The sequence below is a fragment of the Rutilus rutilus genome, assembly GCF_951802725.1.
Source record: "Rutilus rutilus genome assembly, chromosome: 25".
Taxonomy (NCBI): domain Eukaryota; kingdom Metazoa; phylum Chordata; class Actinopteri; order Cypriniformes; family Leuciscidae; genus Rutilus; species Rutilus rutilus.
Window position 1 is genome coordinate 24,797,816 of NC_140229.1, and position 24,139 is coordinate 24,821,954.

General features: G+C 39.9%; 1 protein-coding gene across 2 annotated transcripts; it reads right to left on the reverse strand.

Moving 5' to 3' along the window:
• Positions 1-1,522: 1,522 nt before the first annotated feature.
• tmem267 (transmembrane protein 267) lies at positions 1,523-9,634 on the reverse strand. Of its 2 annotated transcripts, none has more exons than XM_084401447.1 (3): positions 9,569-9,634; positions 8,235-8,645; positions 1,523-3,073 (listed from the first exon to the last, which is right to left on the reverse strand). In XM_084401447.1, the coding sequence occupies exons 2-3, from the start codon at positions 8,604-8,606 to the stop codon at positions 2,738-2,740; spliced, it is 708 nt and encodes a 235-aa protein (XP_084257573.1). In that variant the 5' UTR covers positions 8,607-8,645; positions 9,569-9,634; the 3' UTR covers positions 1,523-2,737. The 2 variants fall into 2 exon arrangements, with proteins under 2 accessions (XP_084257573.1, XP_084257574.1); XM_084401448.1 differs by having other exon boundaries at positions 1,640-3,073; positions 8,235-8,642; positions 9,569-9,624.
• Positions 9,635-24,139: the final 14,505 nt, after the last annotated feature.

The following is a 24,139-nucleotide window of genomic DNA, read 5'->3' on the forward strand; positions in this document are numbered from 1 at the left end:
TTGTAATGAAGCTTGCTTATTAGTGAAATTATTAATAACATGGAATGGTAATTATTGACTTTAGCCTGGATTGATGGCTCGCAATATCGCGATATATATCGTTGGGAAAAAAATATCGCAATGTAATTTTTTTTCCAATATCGTGCAGCCCTACTTGGGACTATATTGGGGTGAAGCACAGGCTAAGCACTGCTGAGATATCACACTCTACCTGGAATCCCCATAGGGGAATCCCCCAACTTTCCTCAACATACCAGCACGACCTTCACCAAGTATCTTCGCTTTTGGATTGTGTTTAGCTTGAGAAGTAACAGCTACAGCAAACATGGTAATTACATGAATAGTAAAAGGTCATATACGAATGTAATGTTTCACAGAATATCATCGAATGTGTTAACTGAGAAATCAATGGCTAGCAGCTCTGGATATCTAACACCTCTCTACAAAATTGAACCGTATCGTGTTTGCGAAGAGCATTTTGCACCGGAGGACTACTTTGAAAAAATGCTATATGGACACAGAAAGACGGTACTAAGTCTGAAGGATACGGCCGTCCCATCCATTTTCAAAGCACAGGCAGAACAAAGTGCACTAGTTCTCTTTTATCACTCTTCCTTACGTGAATCTGTGTCTTTATTCGGTTGAATGATAGATGCTGAGAAGCTGTATATAGACTATAGTTCAAATTGCCTCCTCTAGTATAACCTCATGTTGAGTTCAACCTGTTTAGCGTGAACAACCAAACTGTGAAAAAAAAAATGAAAAAAAATAAGCTGTTATCATTAGCTGTGAAATGAAATGACTGAGGGCTAGCTATATTTCTCGTATACTGTATACTTGGTGCAGGTCATGCTGGTATGTTGAGACAGTTGGGGGATTCCCCTATGGGGATTCCAGGTGGCAATATCTCTGTGCCCAAGTAGCTTCGCCCCAATATAGTCCATATATAAATCAATATCTGCCTAGGAAATCGCCTAGTCTTAATCTGCATTGCTATTTGTACTCGTTGTGAATACGCAGGCCACAAGCGGGCCCGTTTTTTTTTTAATCACTTTTACTCAGGACATGCTAGCTGGCAACAAAGGATTCCATTCATTATGCTAAGCTAAGCTAGCGGCGACCCTGCCAAACTAAAACAATGCATGCACTGAGACAAAAATGCATTTGCCCACCCATCTAAATGTAGGAAAGACGGTGAATAAGCCCTATTTCCAAAAACGGTGGAGTGTTCCTTTAAGGAGTTTTCCATGTTAGCAGTGTTTTTCTATCACTACAGAGAGAAACACGTCCTTCAAGTACGCCTACAGTGACCTTCAACTGCAAATACACGACACACAATCACCTCGCACAAGCACTAAGACCATCAACACATCCATTCCCAGTGCCTATTCCTGGACGCATGACACATCATGAGTCGAGTGTGAGCACAGCCTTGTGCCTGTGGTTCCTTTGGAAAATCAGTGCAATAAAATGGCATTATTTGAATAGACAAGTCTAAGCTAAATATGAACAACACAATGCTGAAGCTTTCAAATAAGGTTTATAAGGGTGCTTCCCCACCATCTACACTAGGGCTGGGCGACAATAGCGAATATTCACAATGATTCTGCTACTAATATTAATTAATCGCACTAGATTTAAAAGCACTTTTTATTTAGCCATCAAGTTTAAGTCACTTCGCAATCCTTCATTTTCTCATTAGCATTAATAACATTACAACTTTAAATCTTAGTAGAAACAGGGGCATTAATGAGCAGTAAAAGAAATCTAAGTGATCGGGAATTGCACAAGGCTGAAAGATTTCCCAAAGTGTTCAAGTTAGTCATACGGATTTGCCAAATTGTCCAATTGCTGCTCGTTTTGAAAGTGACTTTAATGGCTTTGTTTTGCCAAAATGTATTCAAAACTATAAAATCAGTAATTTGTTTGCATTATCACTCACAAATTGCTCACTGAAGCCTTTGTGTGGCATCTTAATATACAGTATGTGGGTAAATGTATTACTATTGTTATATTGGCTAAAATGAAATCAATTATTAAATATTAACCAACATTAAATATTGTCAACTACTTTAAATATTATCTACTACTATAACTATGAGAATCTGGATCCAGATCAGAACAAATGTAGAGCAACCATAGAAATAATCCTTTCAAAATAGTCTGTAATTTGAAGCCTTTTGACCATCTTTCATATGAAAAAAATATCAGAGTACCAGTACTCAACATTTAAAGTGGATCAAGAGTTCATCAAAGTTGTCCTAAGACAAGAACGGGTATTGGTCAAAATTCATGTATAACTTTGGGGAAAGGTTTTGATCCACTTCAAATGTTGACTACTGTGTGTATATATACATACACTGACATTATTTTATTAATTGGTCAAAAACCTGCAAAAATTCTTAATGTCACTTCTCTGTTTGCTCTGAGATTGATTTTTGTAGGAAATATTGTACTAAAAATGCTGCAAAATAGACCTAGAATTTAACTTCGCCCACCGCTAAACCTCACCATACATATCAAAATATTCACAGTCTTCACAGTCAATGCAACCTGATTTCACACTGATACCTGAACAACTACAGTAGTTAAAGTATCAAACAGACTGGAAATCTCTGAAGGAAAAAAAGTGTTGGAATGGCCATAATTGCAGAGAAGAGCTGATGGAAATATTTCCAGTGCCATGTTTGTGCTGGGAAACATAAATAGACAAACAAACATCAATTAAGACAGTGTATCAGACGTCTATGGCGACTCCGTGTTTGGTGGAGATCATGTCTCTCGTGCCGGTCAGATACATGAGCACAGAGCACAGGTGAGGGAGGGTGGCTGTGATGGTGACGTACAGCCAGTAGGGGATGGGCGCCGTGTTGCCGAACGGAAACACCCAGAGGCCGTGGCGAACGCCGTCGCGGATGTGGTGTGACGTCAGCGAGATGAACAGCATCCAGGGCAGGGAGCACCAGGAGTCCTTGAGCCGACAGGCCCACATGAGGAGGCGCAGAGACACGCACAGCGCTGGGATCAGGCTGGAGCAGTGCAGAGGAGGCCTGTGCGGCAGATTCACAGCAGCCTGGTGGAGGGGAACAGCACAAACTTAGGATCAGGATAAAGGCCCGTGTTTGGGATTAAACTGCAGCACTTGCAGTGAAAATGTAGCAAAAGTGTCACTGTAGAAATGCGGCAATTGCAGTCGTCAACCATGATTATTTCATCCCGTGAGGAAAAGTGATTAAACTGGTCAAATCCAGATGCACATTTGTATAAAAACTGAAATTTAATTATTATTGTTTTAACTCAGTGGAAACGTAATCATTTTTAAATGTATTAATATATCTATATTTAAAAAAAAAAAAAAAAAAAGTAAGATGTAACCTGAAACCTTTCAAATATTGTATTGGACAACAGGGGGTGTTCAAATCAAAAATGTCTAGCCATATTTACACCACGGAGTTAAATGGTTAGCTCACCCAAAAATAACATTTCTGTCATTAATTTTTCACCTTCATGTCGTTCCAAACCCTCAAGACTTTCGTTCATCTTTGGAAAACAAATGAAGATCTTTTTGATAAAATCTGAGCACTTTCTGTCCCTCCATTGACAGCTACGCAACTACCGCTTTGACTTCAAAAAGTTTCATAAAGACATCTAAAATTAATCCATATGAATTGAGCGGTGTAGTCCAAATTTTCTGAAGAGACTTGATCGCTTTATATGATGAACAGATTTAATTGAGGCTTTTATTCACATTTAATCATTGATCAGCGAACAAACAAAAGGTCAACCGAACCTGCTTATCGCGCGAGAACAAACCTCATTGGTTCTTGCTGAAGCTCAAACGTGCTGCGTAACACAAGACTGAACCTCATTGGTTCTTGCTGAAGCTGAAACGCGCTGCGTAACACGAGAATGAACCTCATTGGTTCTTGCTGAAGCTCAAACATGCTGCGTAACACGAGAATGAACCTCATTGGTTCTTGCTGAAGCTCAAACGTGCTGCGTAACACGAGACTGAACCTCATTGGTTCTTGCTTCAAGTGGCACAGGACCACTATATTTAACAGTTACGGTGCACTACACCAGCGAAGGCCACATTCAGCAGACAACACAGCTGTGTATGAGTCACAGACAGGCCCCGTGGTGGAAGACGAGATAAATTGCATTCTAGAGAAATCCCAGATAAACACAATGTTGCAGCTGCTACAGTAGACAGCGCCAGCAATATGGATGTTGCACTGAAGACTGTGAAGCTTTTAAAGGTTGAGTGCTTTGCCCATCCCATAACCTAGCAGCCCAGAAGTTTTACAGTAGCAGTGCCATTACAAAGTGGCGTGCCAGACCTCGAGCTATCGTGATGAGGCTGAAGAGCTCCTCTATGGCTAAGACCGTCCTGCGGGAGAAGCAGCAACTTCTCAGTAAGTAGCATAGCCTTAGAAATCTCAAAAAGTTGTGTTTGTTTCAAACATCTTCAGTAGATTGTAATTCAAAAGTAGATTGTTTCCCATGTGTGCCATGTAAAGCCTGTTTTATGCTTCTGCGTCGAACTGCCGTGTGTAGCGCGCGTACCCTACGGCGTACCCTGACGTGCACCTCTCCAAAAATGTAACAACGCGTCAATTCTACGCGGACACAAGCGCTGTGATTGGTCTGCCAGAACCCCTCCCTCGGGGTTTCACACGCTCCCTAGGTGCGCGTCAACGCGGACAACGACACAGAAGTATAAATTAAAACCAACACGTTGCCTACGGCGTATAGGCACCGGCGTAGGTCCGACGCAGAAGTATAATGAGGCCTTAACAGTTTATATGATGAAGTACTGCTATTTATATGTGCAATATTTCTACAGCTTACAACGGAGAGCCTTCAGTATATTGAGGAGGAAGGATCGGATGACCACGAGGAGGACAAGGCAGAGGAACATGCATGTTCATAATCTTGGAATAGGCTGTTTAAAATCAACAAAATTTTTTAAGCATGTTTGTCTAAACACTACTTTTGTTTTTGTTTTCAGTCTTCATCTCACAAGAAGCGTGCCAAGAAGTCAGCCCTAGAAGAGCTGTTTGAGGATGAGGACCGAGAACTACTTCAGGCAACAAACACTAAAAGTGGTGCCCTCTCCGTAGCTGAACAGGTCCAGAAAGAGATTGAGATCTACACAAGTCTTCCTTCAATCCCATCAGGACAAGACCCTGTAGCCTGGAGGTGGGGAAGCGGGACAGCCTCCCCATATTGTCTGCACTTTCAAACACATAGCTGTGTGTACAGGCCTCATCGACACCATCTGAGAGGGTTTCTCCTGTGCAGGACATGCAATAAGTCAGGAGAGGTGTCGTATTTTGCCAGAGAAAGCAAAATGTGGTGATATTTCTGCAAAAGAATTGCTGAAATTTGAAGCTGGTTTGTAGCATACCAAGAATACTGACTTTTTTTGCTGTTTTTAGTACTGTAACTTATGTAGTGTTATTAAGTTATTGCAGCTGGGTTAGGTGTGTTAGCTGAGTTTTTATTGTGAATTTAAGTAAATTTGTTGTTTTGTATTTACTTATATCTATAGATTTAAGTATACTTTAAACTTTTAATATATTGTTCAATTTAAGTAATTATTTTCAATAAAAAAAGCCATTCTTTAATTTTTTTTTTTTAAGTATTGGTTCAGGCACGTTACTGTTTTAAAAGTATCGATTTGGCACCAGTATCATATAAAGCCCAAACGATACCCAACCCTGCGTAACACGAGAATGAACTTCAATAGTTCTTGCTAAAGCTCAAATGTGCTGCGTAACACAAGAATGAACCTCATTGGCTCTTGCGGAAGCTCAAACCTCATTGGTTCTTGCTGAAGCTCAAACGTGCTGCGTAACACAAGAATGAACCTCATTGGTTCTTGCGGAAGCTCAAACCTCATTGGCTCTCGCGGAAGCTCAAACCTCATTGGTTCTTGCTGAAGCTCAAACGTGCTGCGTAACACGAGAATGAACCTCATTGGTTCTCGCAGAAGCTCAAACCTCATTGGTTCTTGCTGAAGCTCAAACGTGCTGCGTAACACGAGAATGAACCTCATTGGTTCTCGCAGAAGCTCAAACGTGCTGCGTAACACGAGAATGAACCTCATTGGTTCTTGCTGAAGCTCAAACGTGCTGCGTAACACAAGAATGAACCTCATTGGTTCTTGCTGAAGCTCAAACGTGCTGCGTAACACGAGAATGAACCTCATTGGTTCTCGCAGAAGCTCAAACCTCATTGGTTCTTGCTGAAGCTCAAACGTGCTGCGTAACACGAGAATGAACCTCATTGGTTCTCGCAGAAGCTCAAACCTCATTGGTTCTTGCTGAAGCTCAAACGTGCTGCGTAACACAAGAATGAACCTCATTGGTTCTTGCTGAAGCTCAAACGTGCTGCGTAACACGAGAATGAACCTCATTGGTTCTCGCAGAAGCTCAAACCTCATTGGTTCTTGCTGAAGCTCAAACGTGCCGCGTAACACGAGAATGAACCTCATTGGTTCTCGCAGAAGCTCAAACCTCATTGGTTCTTGCTGAAGCTCAAACGTGCTGCGTAACACAAGAATGAACCTCATTGGTTCTTGCGGAAGCTCAAACGTGCTGCGTAACACAAGAATGAACCTCATTGGTTCTCGCAGAAGCTCAAACCTCATTGGTTCTTGCTGAAGCTCAAACGTGCTGCGTAACACAAGAATGAACCTCATTGGTTCTTGCGGAAGCTCAAACCTCATTGGTTCTTGCACGTCTAGCGAACATGCTTGAGCTTCCGTTTACCAGAACTGATCTGCGAGTTGATTAATGTTTATATGTGAATAAAAGCCTAAATTCAATCTGTTCATCATGTAAAGCGATCGTGTCCCTTCAGATAATTTGGACTAAACCGCTCAATTCCTATGGATTAGTTTTACGATCTCTTTATGAACTTAGTGTAGCTTTCGGTAGTAGCATATCTTTCAATGGAGGAACAGAAATCTTTCAGATTTCATCAAAAAGGGTGGTGTGGCGCAATGGATAAGACACATGCCTTTGGTGTGAGAGACCCGGGTTCGAATCCACTGTGAGACACCAATGTGTCCCTGAGCAAGACACTTAACCCCTAGTTGCTCCAGAGGCGTGCGACCTCTGACATATATAGCAATTGTAAGTCGCTTTGGATAAAAGCGTCAGCTAAATGAATAAATGTAAATGTAAATGTAAAAAGATCTTCATTTGTGTTCCGAAGATGAACGAACGTCTTCCGGGTTTGGAATGAAGTGAGGAGTAATTAATGACAGATTTTAATTTTTTTTAAACCCTTTAAGGCTGCTCTACGTCTGCTCAAAATTCAGTGTAAAGACAAAATGCCACAAAAGTCTGAAGTAAATCATCCCTGCACTGACCCACTTCAGCCCATATTATCAAAGCATATAGCTGTAATTTAGCATAAAGAGACTCGAAAATTAATAAAACAAATGTTTATATTAATGAACAAAGCTGCTATGTTTCTAGGCAAACCTTATACAGATTATGGTCAGGATAATAAATTATTTTACTTGACAGAAGAATTGTTAATTCCAATTATGATTATGATATTATTAATAACAGGGCACTTAAGTTTTTTTTTTTTTTTTTTTTTTTTCAGGGATAACATGCTCCTAAAATTAAATATTAAGGAACGGATTAAAAGAAAACTTTAGTGGCACAATAAAAATGTATCAATTAATGTGTTTTCCTTAATAAAGGGATACAAAGATAAATTTACAAGCGTTTACTCTGAGACGTGCAGCGCTCATATTTATTTAATGAAATCATAGTCTTTTGAAGTTTAATAATCGCATTACACTGTATCGCGCTTCATGTTTGTCCATCTCAAACTTAAGACATTGTATAATGTTTATGAAGACGTTGTACCATATAAGATATTTAAGACTTACATTTAATAAAAAAAATTTTTTTAAAAAGGACTTACCTTACTATTATTATTTGTCGTTGCTGTTTTTTTATTTATTTATTTTTATTACTGTTATTATTACTGCTGTTTTATTGTTGTTTTTGTGTTCTGTTGTTGTGTTCTGTGTTTACTTTATGTACTGTATAATAAAAAAAAAAAAAAAAAAAAAAAAAGGACTTACCTACACACGCTCCTAACTAAATATTTAGTAATCAGCGTACATAAGTAATTACTGTTTCAGTAGAAGTGAAAAAAAATAATAATAATTTCAGATGCTAATAAAAGACACAAATAGGTCTCACTTTGAGCGACAACGATCCAGCCGTGTAGAAGTGGTCCAGGTCAATGATAGAGGCCAGAAACCCAGCCAAGACGACTTCATAGAAGTCACTTTTCTTCCTCAACCCAATCACGATGGCCCAGGACCAGAGTCCAATGATGCCATGGACGGCGTTATCAAGGACAGCCCTGAGCCACAGATGGTGTTGGATGAAGGGGAGCGTCAGAAAGGGGTCGACGAGGAAGCAGAAAGCGCCCAGGCCTGCGCTGGCTAACAGAGAGGCAGTGCTGAAGGTCTGGAGCAGGGCCTGAGCTTTCTCAGTCTCCACGGCCAGGTTCAGAGGCACAGACATGCCCAAAGATGAGGTATCCAGCTTTGAGTAAAAACCCCTCATCGCTGGCCTCTTCCATGGAGGGGTCAGAAACCTGATCTGCTGGAAGACACAAGCACACACAAATTAAAGCACGCGCCCTTGCTAATGAGAAGGTGTTCAGGCCAATTATAGTTATGATGCTCTAAAAGTTCTGACTTGACTAAGGGCACATGAGAGTTTAACAGTGTCAGTGCGCTTTCTGTTTTTCCTCTCAATTGCTGTTTTAATTTTAAGCCATCTCATATTAATAACATATCACACATTATTTTTCAATAGACAAACCATCAACAGATTGTCCAGGACTGTTTAAATCCTCCATTAAACTGTGAATCATGACCACATGATCTTTTCATGACAACATCATCAATAAAGACATGAATGGATCAAACATGTGTAAGAATATTATTAGCAGATTTATATACACATAGCCTACGTCTAAACACATGTAGCCTATGCATGTTAAGTAATGTCTATATATGTGTGTGTGTGTGTGTGTGTGTGTGTGTGTGTGTGTGTGTGTGTATATATATATATATATATATATATATATATATATATATATATATATATATATATATAACTTATATATATATACACACACAACATATCGCTAAAAAGAATCAATAAGTATAGATATCATTGCATTAAAAGTACATGAAGGTTGCCGAAATATGTAGCGTTATGTTTTTTTTTAAGTCTCGCAAAACTGCACTACAATGGTGCTTTTACATTTAAATTGATAACTATATCAGTATTGCGATAGGATATATTTGCCAAGCTTGGTTAATTTTTTTTTTTATAGCATTAGCTTTGCTGCTAACTAGCTCATCAGCTAATCCACTGCTCAAAGCAAGTCACTACCTTTATTAGCCAACATTACATGCACATAAAAACCTAAACAGATAACGTTACTGTTTTTACATAGCTGCGAATAACACAAAAACAACAGACATAGTGTATATTAACACATGCCGTTTCCTCACCACATTTCATTCAGCTCACCGGTCTGACGGACGGACTGTTTGTTCTTTTAGTGATGTTTGATTCGTGATCGCGAATCACCGAATCGGTTCCTTTGAATTAAATCGCGAGTCGAACGGGAATGATACCAAGACGACTGAGGATGCTTTCCAATTCAACTACGTGTAGCATCATGCCCTCAAAGTATGTCGTTTTGTGAAGAAAATTTAGATACCGATATTTGTTTAAAGGGGTCCTATTGCTTTCCCACTTTTTCAACAAGTGTGTTGCTGTTTGAGCATAAAAAGAGGGTAAAGCTCAAGATCTTTTATTTAACAGAATCCACTTTTCAGGAACTACAACGAACTCCCTGTCTTGGCTGACCAGTCTTGCAATAATACAATTTGATAAAATATTAATGAATTAAAATGACATGACTTTGCATAAAGGTTTATGCCAAACCATTCGTTTTTTTTAATTTTTTTTTATATGTTTTAGGTGATATCCGGACAGGTGGACCACCCTAACATTTTTGATACGAAAAATATCAAAATTAATTTTAATTCAGTAATTGAAATCATTATCCGTGTGGAAGCTGGTAAGTAAGGGAGGAGAAGCAGTCGATTCTGCTCCCTTTCGAAATTCCTGTTCCCCTTTAGGCTACGCAATCATACTAGGCGTGGTACAAGTCATGCGTAGTTGCCGAGTTACCATACGTACCATCACAGAACTGAATACAAGCAAGAAGCACAACTGGATGTACGGGAAGCCAAAAGGTTTTTTTTTTTTTTTTTTTAGTATTGTATTTTTTCCGAAACTTTAAAGTGTTTTTTATTTATTTATTTATTTGGTTTTATTAGAAGCGAGTTTTTCCCATCTGTCAATTCAATCCAACTTATTTATTTTCAAATTTAAAACGTATTACCGATTTCAATGTAATAAGGCTTAGGTTAGTAGCCTACAGATAAGCCTCTGATTTTCGATTAGGTTTAACCAAAGTGAAAATTAAGAGAAAAATAAACAAACTCCAAAAACAATGGCATCATAATTTAGTTATTTATTGCAAGAAACACATTTGTATCAGGCAATCTATATTTAAAAAAATAATAATAAATAAGGGTTAAAAAAATGGTTTTAAAGCAATGGTCCATTCATTATTACTTTCTGTATGCTACACCAACCAAAAATGCTCAGCCATAGTTACCCAAAGAACATCTGCAGAGTCATCAAAAGTTTCTGCCTCTCCACAAAAGTGGCACAGGCCACTTAGGTCATCTATGAGGTACAGTACAACACTAATGAAAGTGATGCACATCAAAAAGCACGTCAAAAACATTCACGAGTTTATAAAGCCATGCCAGACTGGCGGAGCAGAGTTAAAGCAATCTCCATTCTGAATCGTGATACGTCTTGTAGCTCATTGGAGAAGTCAGTTGTGGTATTTTGCAGAATGTGTTCTGCAAACTGAGGAAGTAACAAGAAAAAAAAAAAACTTAAGTATCATCCCAATTTAATGAGCATTTAGTATTTGCTACAATGCTATAATCACACACCTTCAAAGCGAACACACCACATGAGCATCCCTCTGAAGTGGGTGAGGCAAGCTTTCACACACCCAGTTTGAAACACCCTTTGCTATCATCAGGGCTCTACAAACAAGATGGTATGGTTCTCTTTCAAGCAAACAGTATATTACACAATAACACTACATATAATTGTGGTGCATGAAAAATACCTTGTTGTCTCCAAACACCTTTTCTATACAGCCTAAGTAACATGCAAAAATATCCAGACAACACGATAGGGGTATATCATTGCAAATCAGTATTAAGGGGATAAGGGAAAACTCAAGGGAAACTGTTCTATACCACAGATACTTACAACTAGAAACCAGTGGTGGCCCTCGTTTACACTGCCCACCATGACCATATAGTTTGCTGGGTCTAACTGAAAAAAACAACAAAAAAAAACAACAAAAAAAACCCCCACACCATTATGATCTATACCTTGCAAACCAAAGCCTTGAGTATGTACCAACAGCACAAACGAATGTACACAAAGCCCTGAACAAAATGGGTATTAGCGCAAGTAATAAAATGCAAAATAAATAAAATTTGCAGGACACCTTGAGCCTTGCATAATTTCCCTTCCACGTCTGTCATGGCAAATGTGTCCATATGGCATGCTTTGCCCGGTGAGGTCAAATTGTGCTGCCTCACTTTCAGGAAAAGATACGCATTTATAACCTTGATAAACATTGCAAAATTAAACATTAATACAAAATATTAGCATAGCAGATGAAAGGCTTCAATGTCAAAATCAATGAAATGTGTACCTCACTCTCTAACTCCCTTCCAGTGCCGATCTGTAGGTCTTTGTAAAATAGTTTATAGGGTCCCACTCTGGACAGCAGTACATAACTGTCGTTTCCAGCCCAGGCACTTTTGATACCTACAGAGGATGACCAAAAACAGAATTGCACCTACCACCTCACAAATAAATGAGAAATCAGACTAATATTGATCTATTAGAAGATCTGACTTTACATCAACACTTACAGCCATGCACTGCGTCTGTGGGGTCAGCTGGTACCTCTCTCGTCATTGTAGGGGTGTGGGACAAAGAGAGGAAAGTTTGTTGAATGCTTTGTTCCAATTGATAAGTCATTGGTGAGGATGGAGGTGATGCTGGGGGCTGGTTGATGGTGAGGTCTACAGGTGTGAGTGAAGGGCATGACATTTCTTTATGTGCTCTTTTATGTTGTGGTTCTTGGGTAATTCTATGGGGTATCCGGGATGTGTCTTTAAATGGTTTGATATGGTCAGTGTTGATTTTGGGGAATATCTTGCCATTTTCATCCCTTAAATCTGCGCTTTTGTCTTGCAAATGGATAATTTCATAAGGTCCCAACCAGCTGCGCTCAAGTTTGCCCCCTTTCCTCTGCTGGGTCCTTATATTTTTTCGAAGGACCTTCTGCCCTACAAAAAAATGGTGCCTGATTTGCCACCCTCTGTCTCCTGTCCTGTTTTTTCTTACATTTTTTTTTACAATGTTGTCTCCTCTGCTAGCACAGATTCCACTGTGCTGTTTACCTTTTCAGAAACATTGAAGATTGAAATGATTTCACTAACTTGTAATTGATACTACATGATATTTATGTGGAACAATGTAAATTATCACATACCTCATACGTCTCAGGCACCTCACAAGGATATCGTGCCTCCATGCCGAACATTAAGAAGAATGGTGAGAACCTAGCTGTCAGCTGTGTCTTGGTTCTAAGACCAAACATTACCGGTACATCTAGGTACTCGTCCCATTTTTCTGGTCTTGTATCCACTAGTTTGCACAAGGCTCTAGAGTCATGACCAAAAGGAGTTGAAAGTTATGAGTAACCAAAGACACCAATATTTCCCTGAATATTGCATTCCCACAAAGCAACCCATTAATGAAGGTTCACCTCTGGATGGTTCCATTTAGTTTTTCCACGAGCCCGTTTGTTTGTGGATGGTATGGGGCACAGAGGCTTCTCTCAACACTGAGGAAGGCACAGAGCTCTTCATTGATCTGTTTGCAAAACATACATTAACATTAATCTACAAAAAAAAAAAAAAAATGTGTGAGACCATTAAATTCTCGTACTGAATTTAGTTCATTCAACAAACTACAAACCTGGTTTACAAAAGTGCGATGGTCAGTGAGTATTCTCTTTGGTGCCCCAAACCTGTAGGAAAAATAAATAATGCGACGCGAGACAACTGCTCCAGATTTATTTGGAATTGCAAATGCCTCGGACCATTTTGTATAATAGTCATCTTCATTTATATAGCGCTTTTAACAATGTAGATTGTCTCAAAGCAGCTTCACAGAGATAAATGTATAATATAACGTAAGATTGTTTTGGCTTTATAGCGGTTCTTTAATAAAGTTATTTTCCAGCTAAAGTTAGTTTTGATTGATTCGCTTCCGTCGCAACGATCATTTGTTTTTAAATTAGGGCCGCCAAGACGACACCATTCTCTCTACACAGACTTTAAACGCGAACCTGTGAGAAACGCTGATGGCGTTCAGATGCACATTAAGAACGAGTTCTATAGTTATGTGCGTTTGAATATATGTGTGCAGGTTTGGAATTCCCTACAAACCAAACCTAAACAAATTACTGGTGTTTCCTTATAGTTTTGATTCAGAATTTTATTTTATTTTATCAATTCGGGGTAGATACGCAAATTGAGTTTTCCCGACGACGCGTTATCTGTAGAGTGGGAAAGGGATCCTCCATAGGGAGAGACTAGTTGGCCCTTCAGCACTGCATTGACATCGGGTCCAGGCGAAGGTCCTTCATCAGATCTGGAAACGGCCTGGATCCGGCAGGCTGCGGGAAAACCTTGGGATAAACAAAGACACTAAAATTAGCGTAGATGCCATTCTTCTCATGATGTAACAAGTACATCAGGATTTATGGGAAGTGTTCCCGGTTCCAGCTGACCTAATCTATGCAGCCTAATATTGAATTATAGAAGTCTATAATGTATTATGTGAACGCTATGTCAAAGAGATGTGTCTTTAATCTAGATTTGAACTGACAGAGTGTGTCTGCTTCCCGGACAATGGTAGGAAGGCTGTTCCAAAGTTTTGGTGCTAAATAGGAAAAGGATCTACCGCCAGCAGTTGATTTAGATATTCTAGGTATTATCAACTGGCCGGAATTTTGAGATCGCAATAGACGTGAAGGAGTATAATGCGTTAAGAGCTCGCTCAAGTACCGCGGAGCTAAACCATTTAGTGCTTTGTAAGTAATCAGCAATATTTTAAAATTGATGCGATGTTTAATAGGGAGCCAGTGCAGTTTTGACAGAACCGGGCTAATATGGTCATACTTCCTGGTTCTGGTAAGAACTCGAGCTGCTGCGTTTTGGACCAGCTGTAGTTTGTTTATTAAGCGTGCAGGGCAACCACCCAGTAGAGCATTACAATAATCTAGCCTTGAGGTCATGAACGCATGGACTAATTGTTCCGCATTTGTCAATGAGAGCATATGACGTAATTTAGATATATTTTTAAGATGGAAAAATGCGGTTTTACAGATACTAGACACGTGACTTTCAAATGAAAGATTGGTATCAAAGAGCACACCCAGGTTCCTAACCGACGACGAAGACTTAACAGAGCAGCCATCAAGTGTTAGACAGTATTCTAGGTTATTACGTGAGGAAGTTTTTTGTCCAATAATTAGAATCTCTGTTTTTTCAGAATTTAGAAGTAGGAAATTACGAGTCATCCAGTTTTTTATATCAGCTATGCATTCTGTTAATTTAGTGAATTGGTAAGTTTCGTTAGGTTTTGAAGAAATATAGAGCTGAGTATCGTCGGCATAACAGTGGAAGCTAATTCCATGTTTCCTAATAATATCTCCTAATGGCAGCATGTACAGAGTGAACAGCAGCGGTCCTAGTACTGAGCCCTGTGGTACGCCATACTGAACTTGTGATTGATAAGACATCTCTTCATTTACTGCTACAAACTGATAACGGTCAGATAAGTATGATTTAAACCATGCTAGTGCAATTCCACTAATGCCAACATAGTTTTCTAGTCTATTTAAAAGAATGTCGTGGTCAATGGTGTCAAACGCAGCACTAAGATCGAGTAACACTAATAGAGAGACACAACCACGATCGGATGATAAGAGCAAATCATTTGTTACTCTAACGAGAGCAGTCTCAGTACTATGGTATGGTCTAAATCCGGACTGAAAATCCTCGCAGATATCATTTCTTTCTAGAAAGGAACATAGTTGTGAAGATACTGCCTTTTCTAGTATCTTTGACAGAAAGGGTAGATTCGAGATCGGCCTGTAATTGACTAATTCTGAAGGATCAAGTTGCATTTTTTTAACAAGCGGTTTAATCATAGCCAGCTTAAAGTTTTTTGGTACGTATCCTAGAGACAAAGAGGAATTAATGATATTAAGAAGAGGATCTATGACCTCTGGAAGCATCTCTTTCAGTAGCTTAGTCGGTATAGGGTCTAACATACATGTTGTAGATTTAGATGATTTAACGAGTTTAGTAAATTCTTCCTCTCCTATAGCAATGAATGAATCAAATTTTTCCTCAGGGAGACTACAATGCACTGCCTGATGCGATACTGTAGTAGACGGTTGCATAGTTATAATTTTATCCCTGATATTATCAATCTTATAAGTGAAGAAGTTCATAAAGTCATTACTGCTGTGCTGCTTGGAACCTTCTGTGTTTGAAGCTTTCTTTTTCGTTAGTTTAGCCACTGTTTCAAATAAATACCTAGGATTATGTTTATTTTCTTCTAATAGGTTTGAAAAATAAGCAGATCTAGCAGCTTTTAAAGCCTCTCTGTAAGCAATCGAGCTCTCTTTCCATGAAATGCGAAATACCTCTAATTTTGTTTTCTTCCAGTTGCGCTCCATTTTTCTGGCTGCTCTCTTAAGGGCCCGAGTGTGCTCGTTGTACCACGGCGTTGGATTATTTTCTTTAATCTTCTTTAAGCGCAAAGGAGCAACTGTGTCTAAAGTGCTGGAAAAGAGAGAGTTAAAAGTTTCTGTTGCAATATCAAGTTTTTCTAAGCTATCCGGGATGCTAAAATGATGAAACTGATCAGGAAGATTATTAATAAAGCAATCTTTAGTAGCAGAAGTGATGGGTCTAACATATTTGTAACACGGAGTCGGCTTTGCAGCCTTGGCTAAATGTAATTTACACGAGACTAGATAATGATCTGAGATGTCATCGCTCTGCTGCAGAATTTCAACGGCATCAACATCTATTCCATGTGATATTATTAGATCTAGAGTATGATTACGACGATGAGTAGGTCCTGACACGTGTTGTCTAACTCCAATTGAGTTTACAATGTCTTTAAATGCCAATCCCAATGCATCTTTTTCATTATCGATGTGTATATTAAAATCACCAACAATTAGTACTTTATCTGCAGCCAATACTAACTCTGATAGAAAGTCCGCAAATTCTTTGATAAAGTCTGTATGGTGCCCTGGTGGCCTGTATACAGTAGCCAGCACAAATCTCAAACGTGATTTATCATTTTTACTATATATTTTTACATTAAGCACTAACACTTCAAAAGAATTATATTCGAAACTTGATTTCTTAGTGGTTTTGAAAATATTACTATAAATTACAGCAACACCACCCCCTTTGCGTTTCAGACGGGGTTCATGTTTATAACAGTAATCTTGCGGGGTGGACTCATTTAAAGTAATGTAATCGTTTGGTTTTAGCCAGGTTTCTGTCAAACACAGCACATCTAGGTTATTATCTGAAATCATATCATTAACAATGAGTGCTTTTGAAGTAAGCGATCGAATATTCAGCAACCCAAGCTTTATCATTTGCTCATCTGTATTATAGCTGTTTTTTATTTGTTGAACATCAATTAAATTTTTAACCTTAGATAGGTTTAAACATTTTTTGGATTTCCAAAATCGGGGAACAGACACAGTCTCTATATGATGATAGCTAGGTGAAAGAGGCTCTATGTGATGGGATTTATCTGACCTGGGTGACGCGAGGCCGCTAGCAGACGGTTGGTTTAGCCAGTCTGTCTGCTTCCTGACCTGGTGCCCAATTTGTCATGTTTGAGCTCTAAGACTATGAGCCATATTACTAGATAGAAGAGCAGCACCATCCCAGGAGGGATGAATACCATCTCTTTTCAACAGGTCAGGTTTGCCCCAAAAACTTTTCCAATTGTCTATGAATTCTATATTATTACACGGACACCACTCAGACAGCCAGCGATTCAGTGAACACAATCTACTAACTATCTCATCACTCCTGCGAACAGGAAGGGGGCCAGAGCAAATTACAGTGCCTGACATCGTACTTGCAAGTTCACACACCTCTTTAATATTAATTTTGGTGATCTCCGACTGGCGGAGTCGAACATCATTAGTGCCGACATGAATAATGATCTTAGAGAATTTACGATTAGCATTAGCCAGCACTTTTAAATTTGCTTTGATGTCAGGCGCTCTGGCTCCCGGCAAACATGTGACTATGTTCGCTGGTGTCTCTATTTTCACGTTCCGTGTGATCGAATCACCAATTACTAGGGCACAATCAACAGAATTCTCAGTGGGTGTTTCACTGAGCGGGGCAAATCGATTTGTTGTGGTAATCGGAACGGAAGAGTGGTTTTTTGATCCGCGACTAGAGCGATCCCTCACTGTCACCCATTTGCCCGGCTGCTCAGGCACTACTTCAGCTGGAACCGAATCATGTAAAGAGTTCACTATGCTAGGCGCATCCAAAATAGTATCTAAAGCTCTAGCACTCTTACTATCCTCAATTAAAGTTTGGATGCGTGTCTCTAATTCTGAAATCTTCTCTGTCAGCCTAACTGTCTCCTTACATTTATCACATATAAATCCTACATTGCCAACAGAGAAGTCTATGCTAAACATGTGACATGAAGTGCAGGTGACAATAACAGGACAAGACATTACTCACCGTGTTTGTTGACTGATTATTACTTACCTGAGCTTTTATGAACTCAAAGGCGCGAGCGCGCGAGAGAAAAAATAAATAAATAAAACAGCTGAGCGCACGGGTGGCGCGTTAACAGGCTAGCAGTAGCGAATTAGCGTGTTGTGTTAGTAGTAACGGATGCTAGCGATGTCAATCTGAGATGTTGGGTAAGCTGTATTTAGTATAAACAACTACAAATTGTAGTAAATGATGGTTCAAAACAAAGAAATACGAGGCTAAGACGGAGCTTACAGCACCGAGGCAAACACACTCACAGCAGGCAGCGAGGCAGACAGGAGCAATCCTAATAGTCAACGAGGACAGAAATGTACTCATTTCCCTGGTTGGTTTTGGTGACTTTCCCCACTAAATCCATGCCCAGCAGTTCCAGAGGCTTATCCACCTTAAAATTAAAATAGCTCAACAAATACATTTAAATTCTGAACTCATGAAATATCGGTCTCAAAACCCATGCACATCTGTGGACAAGCTTACATACACATATTGGGATGTACTTGGGCTCCTGCTTGATGGACAGTCTGCTGAATCGGCACTGGGCACACTGCAAAACCTGATGTTCAGAAATAAGCACATGAGAAATGCATTCCAAAACATAATCCATTTGTATGTTTCACAGCAAAGTTAAAAGGGAATCATTTAGTATTTACCCATTTATCGATGTCAACCCCCATTCCAGGGACCTCATTTATAACCGTTGCATACGCACAAAACAGGCCCTGAAAGAGGCGTACGCCACTTCAGACGCATAAGTTGTGATTTATAAAAACAAACTTGACGGGAAAATTTGCGCACCTGCACGCAAACTCTGACCCATGCGTACGCACGTTTTGGAGATGGAGCAGTTTGGCGACACCGATGGTGAGCTGGAGTTAAATTTCTTTTTGGTCACTTTTAGACAGAAAATCTATCTGATTTTCACTCACCAAGCCTATCACTGAAGCAAATATCCATCCCTTCTTAAATGTCCGCACCAGCGGGGCGTTGGGCCGTTTAGTGAAACTGACGCAAATAACAGTTTAAATAAATAAAATAATGATTTAAACTATGTTTTACTTCTGATATAAACATTTAGATTAAATATGCCATTCAAATGAATGGAGTTAAACACTGAAGTTTTGCAATCTTTATAAATAATAATAAGACAATAATATGAGGCATTGAGTTTGGACGTCAACACGGACAGATAAGGTAATTTGTATGGGCAAAATTCAACTGAATATATTCAGACATAATGCAAAAACTATGTACAAGTGTAAGATTAATTCAATTCACAGAAATATTACTGGAGTGTGAGAACCATTTTATTATGCTGCAGTGTTGCAAGACATTTAAATGTTGCGCCAATGCTTTTGGCCTTTTTCGCTTTCCGTACACTCAGCTGTGCTTAGATGCATCTGCTACGCATGTGTTGTCAGCAGACACGCCTCGTTGAGAGGGAACAGGAATTCCGGAAGGGAAGAGAATCGACTGCTTCACCGGATCCAGGATGATGTCCTGATCGAGAGACTCCCAGTCGACGTGGTAGCTGGTTTGAGACTGGTAGCCAGAAGAGAGGCTGACTGACACACCTAGGAGGGAGAAGAATGCCTTCCAGACTTGGAAGATGAACTGAGGACCTCATGCCTTCAGGGAGACTGGAGTGTCTGAATGGGGGCTCTCGCACCGGAGGAACCTTTTCATAGTTCCTAGAACTATTGGCGGAAGTTCCCGGATTTTGGCGCGTTTGTACCGCAGGAACTAGGAACGATTTTAGTTCTAGGAACTCCTTTTGGAGGAACTAATTTACCTCCTACTTCAGAGTCGGGTCTAAACCAGCACTATAGGAACTACCAGTGACGTTAGTGACGCTGATTGGCCGAACACATGTGAAACACCAGCGCCCGCTATTTAAAAAAAAGGCTGTGTAAACACACAGATTATAGCCTATATATTTACTCCAGAAACTAACTCTACAAACAGTGATAGATGGGCCTCTTAACCTTTACGCTAAGGAGAGAAGGGGGACCAAGCCAAACATGATTATGTATTTCTGCTCAGCTAGCAACACTGGACAACCGCACGGCATACGCTAATACTTTTTCATTACTGTCTACTTTCTATGTATAACAGTTCTATCTAATAACGTATTAGACATGACTGTTTGATAGATCGTAAACTAATAAACACGGAGAATGCGCGCACTGTGAGCTCAGGCTCTGGCATTCTCAGCGGTGTCAAAATAAAAGTCACAACAACAAGCGCGGCATACGTCACTTCAGAGTTTCTACTGTCGGTGCGCATGCAACCCTAGAGGAAGCATTAGTTCTCGGGGAACCACCCTGGTGTCTTGCTCCTTGAATTAAGTTCCTAGAATTACCCAGTGCGAAAGCCCCTAATGACAGAATAGCACTTCAGTGGCCTCTAGAGCTGTAGGCAGTCTTTTCAGACATATGGGGACTCTCCACCCGGAGGGGAGCCAACAGCAACAACCCGGGTGCCGTAGTTACGGCCCTGTGTGACCAGGGGTGATGTGGGACAGGCAACAGAGAGAGCTTGCTCATTGGAAAGTGGCGAGGAGACTTCGAGATTGCATATTCAGGGCAGCACTGAACTTCCTCAGACATACAGGGCCACAAGTAACAGTCACAGAGGAGCGAGTGTGGGGTTAGAATTGTTCCATTATTCCAAATAAAAAGAAATATGATTTTATGTCACAAACAAAACTCTGCCTGGCATTAATTTGTGGATCACTACTTGTGGATCACCACTCACATTTGTGGACTTTGAAACATTTCTAGCATCAAGATGTGCACACAAATCCACTAAAACCCCACCGTCAACTCAAGCCAATCAAATAACGGCCACAATGTGCTGACCAATCGTAGCACATTCTCACTACAACCAATCACGTTTTGCTTTACACTTGGGGTAGGAACAGATTCATTTTGTATTCTATGGGTGCTTTGTTTAAATTGATGATCAATTTGTGTTCCACAAATGCACAAGAAGTGATTTACTTGTGATTTTTTTTTTTTTTTTGTGAATCTCTTGTGGATCATAATCTATGTATACACTCACCTAAAGGATTATTAGGAACACTTATACCATGGGCAGTTTAAATACTCGATTCTGATTGGCTGGAAGGTGTGCAGTAAAACCGTTTAATGCACAGGTAGTTCCAGTCAGTTTGATTACAGTTCGAAATTAATCCGCTACATTGGTAACCATAGTAACACAGATACACTTGCAAGCAGAGTGAGAGACGCATATGAAAACGTTTAGGTAGGCTAAATGGATGATTTTTGAATATCGTTTAATTTGTATCAGTGTTGCCTGTCATTCATAAATAATTGTAATAAATCCATTAAAGAATCATTAAGTTAGCTATATGCTTAAGCAATGAGGGGACTGTAGCTGCTAGACTTTAAAGAAGAGATCGACGCACACAGGTAACTTGCGCACGCATCTCTCTCTCTCTCTCTCTGTTCCTTCTCCTTCAGTTCTCTGTCTCTCTCTTTTAATAATGAATTTAAATAAATGTGAATTCATTCAAATAAAAGCAATCCGATGGCTCTACTTTATTTAAAGCGGACGGAGTGCAAGAACTGACGAGCCTTAACTTAAGAAATAACCGTCATTTTTACACGTCTGTTAAAAAATTACACTGTAAACATCATTTACAGCTTTAACTTATTTTTAACTTGGCAAATAACCAAGGTATAAGCGGGATAATCCACGGCTAGCCATGCATTAAAGAATTTTAATGCACTTCGTAGAGGCAACCACCCTCCGCTTCGCGTCGGGTGGTTCTTCGCCTCTACGTCGTGCATTAAAATCCTTTAATGCATGGCTAGCCGTGGATTATCCCTTACCTGTTCAATTTCTCATTAATGCAATTATCTAATCAACCAATCACATGACAGTTGCTTCAATGCATTTAGGGGTGTGGTCCTGGTCAAGACAATCTCCTGAACACCAAACTGAATGTCAGAATGGGAAAGAAAGGTGATTTAAGCAATTTTGAGCGTGGCATGGCCGGTCTGAGTATTTCACAATCTGCTCAGTTACTGGGATTTTCACGCACAACCATTTCTAGGGTTTACAAAGAATGGTGTGAAAAGGGAAAAACATCCAGTATGCGGCAGTCCTGTGGGAGAAAATGCCTTGTTGATGCTAGAGGTCAGAGGAGAATAGGCCGACTGATTCAACCTGATAGAAGAGCAACTTTGACTGAAATAACCACTCGTTACAACCGAGGAATGCAGCAAAGCATTTGTGAAGCCACATCACGCACAACCTTGAGGCGGATGGGCTACAACAGCAGAAGACCCCACCGGGTACCACTCATCTCCACTACAAATAGGAAAAAGAGGCTACAATTTGCACGAGCTCACCAAAATTGGACAGATGAAGACTGGAAAAATGTTGCCTGGTCTGATGAGTCTCGATTTCTGTTGAGACATTCAGATGGTAGAGTCAGAATTTGGCGTAAACAGAATGAGAACATGGATCCATCATGCCTTGTTACCACTGTGCAGGCTGGTGGTGGTGGTGTAATGGTGTGGGGGATGTTTTCTTGGCACACTTTAGGCCCCTTAGTGCCAATTGGGCATCGTTTAAATGCCACGGCCTACCTGAGCATTGTTTCTGACCATGTCCATCCCTTTATGACCACCATGCACCCATCCTCTGATGGCTACTTCCAGCAGGATAATGCACCATGTCACAAAGCTCGAATCATTTCAAATTGGTTTCTTGAACATGACATTGAGTTCACTGTACTAAAATGGCCCCCACAGTCACCAGATCTCAACCCAATAGAGTATCTTTGGGATGTGGTGGAACGGGAGCTTCGTGCCCTGGATCCCACAAATCTCCATCAACTGCAAGATGCTATCCTATCAATATGGGCCAACATTTCTAAAGAATGCTTTCAGCACCTTGTTGAATCAATGCCACGTAGAATTAAGGCAGTTCTGAAGGCGAAAGGGGGTCAAACACAGTATTAGTATGGTGTTCCTAATAATCCTTTAGGTGAGTGTATAATGGAACAATTCTAACCCCTATAAGTGAGAGTGTCTGATGGAAACGAGAATGAAAGCCTGTTCACCCCAAGGACGATAACTATAACGATAACGATAAAGAGATCTAAAAATCATCCTAAATATAAAATAGCATCCACACCACAGCTATAACAATAACAGCACAGAGAAACAATATCATTGGAATCACTTTCAGAACGATTTTTTTCTAGCTGACGAATGATAAAATCATTGACAGCCAATCAGAATCCATCCTGCTTTAAAGAGCTTGAGCATTTAAAGGGACAGACAAGCACGTGCTTATAATAAACAACAATATCATCCGCTGGTGTGGATGCCAATATAGTTATCGCTATAGTTATCTTTATAACCAGTTATCTACTAGTTATCATTCTAGATGTGAATGCACCTAATGCCCACCAGGCCTGGCGAGGGTTCAACCGTCACACCAGAGATATTTGAGGTTTAATACTTCATATTGGTGGGCCTCATACCACAAGTCGGGCTGTAGGTAGGGTATCCGGGGGTCCGGTGCAGGTTGTTGGTTGAAATAGTGGGAATCGTCACCACTTTTCTCCCCTCTAGCAACTCAAGAAAAGAGCGAGTTCTGCTTAACAGGTAGTGTTGGTGGACCAACAGCCTTATTGATCCACGTTTAGACCCTCTTAAGCATCACTTAGCTGGATTTAGCCTATATATTGTCAGTGGTTGAAGTGCATCTACATTGTAATGTTACTGTATGTTGTTACAGGAAATGCCTATTATGCCTGCTATATGACAATTATACTTAAAATATTTTTATTATGAAAAATAAATGCAATTTTATGAACTGAAATGTCCATGCATGCAAAATGAAAACAAATATGCTGCCATCTGTTGGGGAAACATTTGTTTGTTAATAGAACTGGGCAATTTTTACAGCATTTGACACTGAATTTAATTGATAGATTAGGACTTTCTGTTTCAGTCATGACTATTATAAACTGTAAAATGGATTGCTTTGTCTAAAACTATAAGTACATCC

Excerpts from the sequence above, each read along its gene's own strand:
- tmem267 (XM_084401447.1), bottom strand. The coding sequence starts at position 8,606 with ATGAGGGGTTTTTACTCAAAGCTGGATACCTCATCTTTGGGCATGTCT. Across the intron at positions 3,074-8,234 it reads CTGGATCGTTGTCGCTCAAA|GCTGCTGTGAATCTGCCGCA; the intron begins GTGAGACCTATT and ends CCCCTCCACCAG.